The sequence below is a fragment of the Atta cephalotes genome, assembly GCF_000143395.1.
Source record: "Atta cephalotes unplaced genomic scaffold scaffold00013, whole genome shotgun sequence".
In the NCBI taxonomy this organism is placed as follows: Eukaryota; Metazoa; Arthropoda; class Insecta; order Hymenoptera; family Formicidae; genus Atta; species Atta cephalotes.
Genome location: NW_012130077.1, coordinates 3758128 through 3766864, shown reverse-complemented (window position 1 = coordinate 3766864; position 8737 = coordinate 3758128). Strand labels below are relative to the sequence as shown.

Here is an 8737-nt window from a genome sequence, read left to right as displayed (position 1 = left end):
GGTGTGTGTGTGTGTGTGTGTGTGTGTGTGTGTGTGTGTGTGTGTGTGTGTGTGTGTGTGTGTGTGTGTGTGTGTGTGTGTGTGTGTGTGTGTGTGTGTGTGTGTGTGTGTGTGTGTGTGTGTGTGTGTGTGTGTGTGTGTGTGTGTGTGTGTGTGTATGTATGTATATAAAAAAATATATATAAATATATATATATAAATTTATTATTTTAATGCTAAAAAGTGTAGCGAAATCTAAACATAATAACAATAACAAGCTAAAACTGAAGTTCTTCGAGAAGCATCATGCGGGTCAAAATTACTAGTTACGAGAGGAAGAAGCAAGACGTGGACAGGACGCGGGTGATAGGATCGATCAAAGATTATACCTTAAGTTGAACTTAATATATACAGCGCGAATAGCGTGATTGAACGCAAGGCGATGCTTAAATTAAAATGCGAAGAGTCCGTGAGATACACATATATGGTGTACCTGTAGACACACATCTCGACTAATGGCGCCGAGGTTGAACTTGGAACTAGTCTACCTTGCAGAATACAACAGTAATTTCTTGATTGGTCGACTCGCAATGGTATTATGCTGGAATAATTATGAAAATTGTATTCTTGCTAATCCCTCGTCACGCTGCTCGTGACGTTCGCTTTTCACTTTGCGCTTCCGGTTAATTATATATGATTTCTTACTAATGCCGCCGGTCTTGCAAAGCAGAATCTAGCAAAAAACGAGAGAAACAAAAAATCATCGTATCATCAAATATTATTACGAGTTTAGTACAGTGTCAACAATTGGATAACGGAACGAATACATTTATTCATTTCAAATAATAACGTGAATATTTCTTAATAAAACTGATTGTTATGAGCAAAAAATGGGAACTTTATTATGGCTAGATTATTTAAAACTTATACTTATCTCATCTGTATCTCCTCTGTATCTCTTATTCTGTTATTTTCATTAATCTTTATATATTGTTAATTATTTTTTAAAGTCTCAGCGATAAAATTTATGTAGAATTTATTTAGCACATAAGTGATGGGAGAATAGATAAAAATATAATACAGAAGTTTTTGGAACAACTATGAAATAATATAACTAATGTGTTGCCTATATTTACCTTTTCATTTCTGGGATATTCAAGATCATCAAACATCTGATATGACGTTGATATAATAATAATAATACACGTGTACAGAAATATCTCCTGCGTTATAATCTTACTTTCCCTCGTCGAAAGGCACATATTGTAACTAAAGAGCGCGCATTTTTTAAGAAGACCCCAATGTTTTTCGATTGAACAGTACGAGCGGCGGGCGTGGAGAAGGGAAAAAAGGGCGTAGTAAGTCATACGGAGAGGCTCGTACGTCATACTTCATCCGGGCCAACGGAGCAACACATGGAAAGGGTTCTCTCCATATACAAGAAACGCACTCACTTGGGCTGCCTCTTTAGGTCGCTATGCTATAGTGTGAGGTCTGTGTTACATGTGCTTGAGTTTCGTACACCTTTATACATAGAAGAGATCCGAACCGCTTGATCACCTGTGTACAATATACCGCCTACACTCGACGCATATCCGTCATATAATTTTTTAATAATTCGCAAAAATTAATTTTAAGATACACACATTGATATATAAAAGCAAACTGGTTTATTGATGAATACCACTTTTATCGTATTCTCTCTTTTCATTATATTCTCTTAATCATCAATTTAATTTCATTATAAAACACATAAAAACATTATAAAATAAGATATTCTGATAATTATGATGATAATAAATGTGATATCCTTTATATCAATCAAAAGAATAATTTTGTTTATTTGTATTTTTAATTAATAGACATATTTATTTTATAGGTGATGATGCTAATAAATTGCGTAAAGAAAATCTCAAATTTGCAAAGCTGAACTGGAATATAAATATTTCTGTTCCGTAAAAAGGGAATCTTACGATTCCTGAAGATTGGAGCTGATCTTCAGTAGTACGAGAGTAGAACACTGTATTACCGGCAAATCTCGTAAACGGCCATAGCAGCAAGTGGGGGTTCCTTCTTGAGAAGGAGGGATAAACGAGCCGAGCCACGATTTCGTTGTCGTAAACGTCAAAGTTACGGTTACAGCGTTGTTCCTAGTTACTTTATATTGAACGAGGTTGCTCCCCGAGGTACGTAACCTACCTACTTGCAACCGTTGTATTGCAGAAAGTAGCACTATGCTCCTTTCCAACTCGGGAATGACGCGGTCACCACGTGGCTTTTACGCGGGAATTCGGCAGAGGAGTTCAAGGTTCGTTAAATATCCTTTTAGTTATATCACGTGCTAAGTAATATTAATTTTCTTTTTGTAATTTAGTAACAAATGTATTGTGCTTGTTCAAATAAAAATTAACATAGATTACCGTCTTAGTTCTTTTTTTTATCTCCTTGAGAGATGATTATGATTTAAATCGCTGAATCATTTGCAAAAATTTTAAATTATATTAATTTTTTTAATCAACATTTATTTAAATTCAATGGAAGTACAGAATGTACACTTGGAAAACGGAAGCTATATTAACGGTACGTTCATCCGGCATATTTATCTTGATTAATATTCCTGTATCAAGTTATCATCTCTTAATGTAGCTTTAAAAAAGATCTTTTTTTAGATTTGTGTCGTAAAAGAGGTTTGCTCTCAATAGACTGAAATGAAGAGATGCCTAAATAGCACCCCAGCCTTTATCGTCGCCCTCTAATTACCCTGTAGACGCAGTCACCCCTCAATGAGGAGTGATAAATATTGTTCGCGTTTGAGTATATCCTGAGAAAGTGAATCAACTCTATAAAGAAAGGTATATATACACATATTTCCTATTGCTATTAGCATCGCAGATTATTTACTGATAAAATGCTTTTAATTTAAAGATTTTCTATTTTTACTATTAAGAATAGAACAAAATTAATTTTAATATTTATATATAAAATATTAGAAAAGGATTTAAAATATAAAGACGGATAGTGTTTACTAAACTGAAATCTATTTACAAATTCTACTAACTACAAATCTGCAAAATATATGAAAAAATTATTTAAATTAAATACCACTTCTATTTTCGATAGTCATGCTTTTATTTATTGATTAAATATTTATATATTTTTTGCTTAAGTTAATGAATACATTATCTTTATATTTTTAATTTTTTATCGTCATGTGTATTTATTATTAAATTAAAATCGTATTGATACAGGCGTATTAAGTATACATTACAAGAAAGAAGACAAATAAAAGTAGATTTATGATACTATATCTACTTTTATTTGTCTTCTTTACATATAACACATTAATTTTATCGCGCGCGCCATAAAGCGCTAGCTTCCTAAGCGATTTATAAAATGCCAATTAACAAAAAAGAAATAACGACAATATGTACGTAAACGTTGTAATTTAATAATGTTATAAATATTTTTCATAAAAAAAAACAGAATTATATAAACTTACTTCTTTTAATATAACTTCTTTTAATATAAAATATATATTATACTTTATGGACGACTATCTACCATTTTCATATTTATATGAATTGAACGTATAATCGATCTCGTAATCGTTTATCATACATTTACGATACACAAAGGTGTAGTTAAAAGCGCGATAAATTAAGCGACAGATGCAGTATTTCATACTAGCATGCATTCTAGCTATATAATTATCTTTACCGCGATAAGTATTTAAAGAATAAATAGAGACAATAGACATATACATCAATTTTTAGCATTTCGTAATAATTGCGGTAAAGGTTTAAATGGTAAGACTTGTAATATCTAGCATTATATTATGCCACAATATAAGTTATATTATACTGATTTAATTATAATACATAATCACATTTTGCATCTTATGTGTGAAAGAGATTTTTAAAGCGTTAATTAGACATTTTATATAGTAAAAAGCAACGTGAAACTTTATAGTATCAATATAGTGATCATAAATTATAAATTTATTACCTAATCTAAATATTATTCAAAATATAGAAGCTACGATGTGTAAATTAATTTTCTACAGCCGAGGTTATAAATTGGGATCATTCATCGTAAGCAATGATAGATGATTGCCGATAGACATTGATAGCTCTATATTTAACTACAAATCTACGACAAATTAATCCATAATCCTGTATCGATAAATTTTCCTATGTGTTCGATTTAACGACACTGAAAAGCACTTGTTAGAGAGTATGAAATGAGTCAACGACTTTCAATCTGCGAGTACATAGAACCTGTTATACGAGTATGCGGCTGATCAAATGCTTTTACTCATTCCTACGATTCCTACAATCACTGCGTTCCATGTATCATCGAGGCAATTTGCAAGCCATAAGCAATGATCCGAAACATTCAATTGATTACAATAAAGATGAATGGAAGTAATTCCTCTAAATCTTTAAACAGATGATAAGTAAAAAAAATGTTGATTTAAGTAAAAATTTCGTTTATGCATATATGTGTACACTCGCGTATTTTTAATAAATGCTACAATTCAGGATTTATAAACTATCAATAATCAGAAATTTTTAAGAAATATTAGTTTTTTAAGTAATACAATATAACATAATAACGACAAGATATACATACATTTAAATGTTAAAAATTATTTCTTGAAAAAGAATATGGAAATTCATGTTGTAGAGTTTATATACTATAAAATTCATCGAATAGTATTTTAATGTTTCTTAAAACATAATTCCTTCCTTTATATGTAAAACATCTCTTGTAGTCGAAGATGAAGAAAAAAATAGATGACCCTTAAATCGGACCGAAAAAAAATAATAAAGAAGATTCCCGTCGAGAAGGAAGAGCTAGAGGCGGTTTTGAGCAAAGAAAAAGAATAGATATAAAAAAAACTGCTAGCTTTCTAAGGGCCTAGTCTCAGCTGAGTTAGTAAAGAAAGGTCTCACCGAAAGTGCGATATCACCCATGAGGCCTTGATTATATATCTACTAACGGCAAAGCAGAAGGTTATTCGAGAGTATCTCTCTCGCATGAAAAGGACAAAGACATCGCTAGAAACAGCTGACTACCGGAATTCGGGGTTCCGGTGGGGTGAGTACAGTGGGGAAGGCACTTGAACCCCCAATTGGACGAGGACTTCCCCATTATACCCAACGTACCCAACGATTTTACACGCACTTGACTCCATTCTACCTATCTAGCAGACATAATTTTGCCAAGGTACACGGCCGATTTTCCACAACATAGCCCGTGCGCGTTGACACATGGAAATAAAAAATTTGTGGAATTTACATTTAATACGAAAATGTATGAAAATGTGGGGGTAAGACTAGCAATTTAAAAGCAATTATAAGCATACATTTATTATTATTATATTCGTTATTATGCTATCAAATAATAATTTTCGCGTTCAGCAATTAAGAATCTACGAAAACTGACTACATTAAAAGCAACAATAATAATTTTAATTTTTTATATAATAATTTTAATTTTACATTTAAAAAATTTTGAAATATTTCTATTAATTACATACGATGCTTTAATATTTACGGCTTCAATCTTTAGTAAACTTTAGTTGCTATTAATCATTTTTGTCATCATATTTATTTGACCAGAAGGTAATGAAATGCTTTTAGTTTGTCAACGATTGTAAATCTGTTATCTCGGATTTCATGATGGACATGCCATATTTCAAAACGACGCACAAATAGACTATGCAAAAAATTTCATCGCATTCGGCATGGTAGCATGATAAGCTGTATATTCGTCGAATAGAATGTATATCTACATCTTCCGCTTTTTTGTAAACAAAGGAAGGGTGAAATAACTCATCGTTGACGCGGACGCAACAGAAAATTTTTCATCCATTTAGATTTATTCGTGATACATGTGAAACATTCTATTCTATAATCCCGCACAACTTCTAGGTAATTTCATCGCGTGGAAGCAATTTTAACAATTTAGTCTGGTATAACCAGACAGGCAAGCCTGATCCACCACGCCTTCCCGACCACGTGGTCGTCGCTCCCCACGTTTCCCCTAGCCATAGTGGCTCCTATATTTCATCGTGGCTGTTATGATAATAGTCGTATAAGAGAGCATTTATGAATGCAAACTCACCTGCTATAGCCATCCAGGGGTAGAAGGTATGGTTGCTGGTAGGTTGCTGATGTAGTTGCGTGGCGACCGGTTGACTCGCGGACGAGTTTAAACTGCAGGTGTTCCAAGACGACGTGAGGGATCTTGACGAACTGTTGTTACCAGGACTCGATGCTGGATCACCGCCTACGAGACCACCGTAGCTACTAACCCTTGTACTCTCTGGAGTACACGCAGAGGGACGTACGACCGAATTACTCTGGCTGTTCGCTCCCGAGGTCGCTGACTGCCAAACGTCCTTGACCGCTGCCGCTGCCATCACCGCAGCATAACCATTTTGATGGGTTGACGTTTGATCTTGTTGCTTACAGTCTTTCGTTGCTGTTGTTGAATATGAAGATGTAGTGTGACCAGTTGCTTCAGGTGTCGTCGAATAAAGCTTGCAAGCCGTCGCAACGCTCGCGTCATATGGCGAGTCTTGAGGTGGTCTTGTATTGCTTCCACCACCTGGGTGTATTCCTAACGAGGATGATGTGTGATGATGATGCTGCGCCGAAGCGTAAGGCGACATACCTAATCCGAGTGGAAAGCTTCGATACGCTGCTGCGGTGGCTGGATCATGATGCTGACTTGCCGCTCCTGTTTGATGATGGTGGCTTCCATAGAAGCCACCCGCGGTCTGCTCAAAGTACGAGTTCATTATCCCGGGTATTTTGGATCACTTTCACTAAAACACCGGCACTGGAAAAAGGTGAAGAAAGAAGTCTGAGTTCAAACGGCCCGCAATTACATGGAGTGCACACGGCTAGTCGAATTTTACTAGTCCGTACTCCAACTTCGATGCTGAATTATTCCGATTTAACTTCTTCAAATTAAACAAACGTAAAACTTCCGATATTGTACTATGTTACGAGTTAAGATACACTTAAGAAAACGATATGCTGTTTGACACGGCGAAAGATGATAAGATTGACGAGGGGCAAATAAACGAGCATTAAACAATTTTAAGAGGTCATAAAAGTCATTAGCAGATATAGCTGGTTACACCAGGAGTGTCAATGTCAGTAGGCCGTAAGAGTATAATTCAGAATGGATTTCATGTCAACGGTGGGAGTTTTTATGGTCTTGTTATGGTTACTGCTACGGGCAAAGCATAAACTGGTGATCTCGACTATGAAAACAGGCGATGATCGTTAAACCGTTACGATGTAATAAACTTAGGTAATAAGACGGGCTATAAAATGGCTTGTGGGTTCTTCTACCGCGTGCTCGTCCGACGACGGTTTGGTCAGCCGGCACGCGACCCCTCGCGGGTGGTTCTCTCTTTCTTCCTCTTTTTGAAATAAATTAAAAATCGCGATTGATCAGGTCGAGGCCTCTTGAAGAGCCAGTCGATCTGTTACAGAATCAAAAATGACTCTGCTAGTCCGCACTGCACTAGCACTTGTCGTATCGTGACTTCGCTGATGACTGAGGTCCGGTACGAATCAGAGGACGATGAAGATCGTAACGAATCACGGTATGCCAGTGCGGTGGTCCACGGCACACTACCGCTTTTCTCGCGCCCCGTGTACCGCCACTCTGTACCGTCGTCCGTCTCTTGCTCGCTCGTTCACCTCGTTTTGTCTCTGTTCTTCACAGTCGACTTCTCTCGCACTCTCTCCGAAGTTTCCTTCCTCGTTCTACCAATCACCGTTTCTCCATGCACTCTCTCTCTCTCTCTCTCTCTCTCTCACTTTCCGTCACGGTCACTCCTTCCTATTCGTGCGGTTGTCGCTTCTCGCTCACGCATACTCTTCCTCCAGAGTACTACGTCCTAACGGAGAGATCGCAGTGCCGTATCCCTCTTTGTCCCTCATATACCATCCCCCTCCTGGTACGATAACTGTGTTCTCTCGCTCTATCTACCGTCGTTGTTGTCCCCCTCTTCCACCCCCAATGTTCTCCCCACAACGTTGCTCTCTCACCCTCTGATTCTGTCTCGCTCCACCTCTCAACAATATTCGTTCTCTCCCTTCCCATTCGAGCTATCCTCTCCCTCTTTCTCACAATACGATTCCTCAGTGCCCCCTATCGAGCGTTCCAGTAACTCAACGACGTACCGCCAGATTAAATTCGTACTCGCTGCGCGTCACATTTGAGACGCGCGACAGATAAGACGGTGCGGGATAGAAAGAGAAAAGAATTTCTCTTCTCGCGACATGAAAGAAAGAGACGAGATAGGAAATAGAGAGGGATGAAAACACGTAAAGACACGAGCAGAAACGAATAAGAAGGTGGGGAAGAGGGAGATAAAGAGGAAAAGAAAGAACGTTATGCGCAATTGCAACAGCTAAGAGTGAGACAAAACGGAGCGAGTGCTGTTGCGATAGTGACGAGGAGGGAGAACGTGCCACTAAGGGAGGAGGTTATACTTAAGGACCAATCAGAATTGAATTCGTCACGAATACCGCGCTGGTGTGGCATGAAAGTTCCTACGCCGTGTGAAAGTAGTTCCAAGTTGGAACGACGCCCATGAACGGCTAGGCACCGCCCCGCAGACCCCCACTACTAAAGCGCGCGAGGTACAGCACGCTGTGTCCGTATCATACTAGAGAGAGAGAGAGAGAGGAGAGAGAAGAAGAGGAAGAGAGATGGAGAGAACCGAGCG

At 37.3% G+C, this 8737-nt stretch overlaps 1 protein-coding gene across 1 annotated transcript in view; it reads right to left on the bottom strand.

The window, feature by feature from the left end:
* LOC105617530 (homeotic protein ultrabithorax-like) overlaps nt 1-6787 on the bottom strand; it is an 82205-nt gene extending 75418 nt beyond the window's left edge. The window contains exon 1 of the mRNA XM_012199086.1: nt 6109-6787. Coding sequence (XP_012054476.1) covers nt 6109-6787 — 679 coding nt within the window. The remainder of the gene's footprint in view (nt 1-6108) is intronic.
* Nucleotides 6788-8737: the final 1950 nt, after the last annotated feature.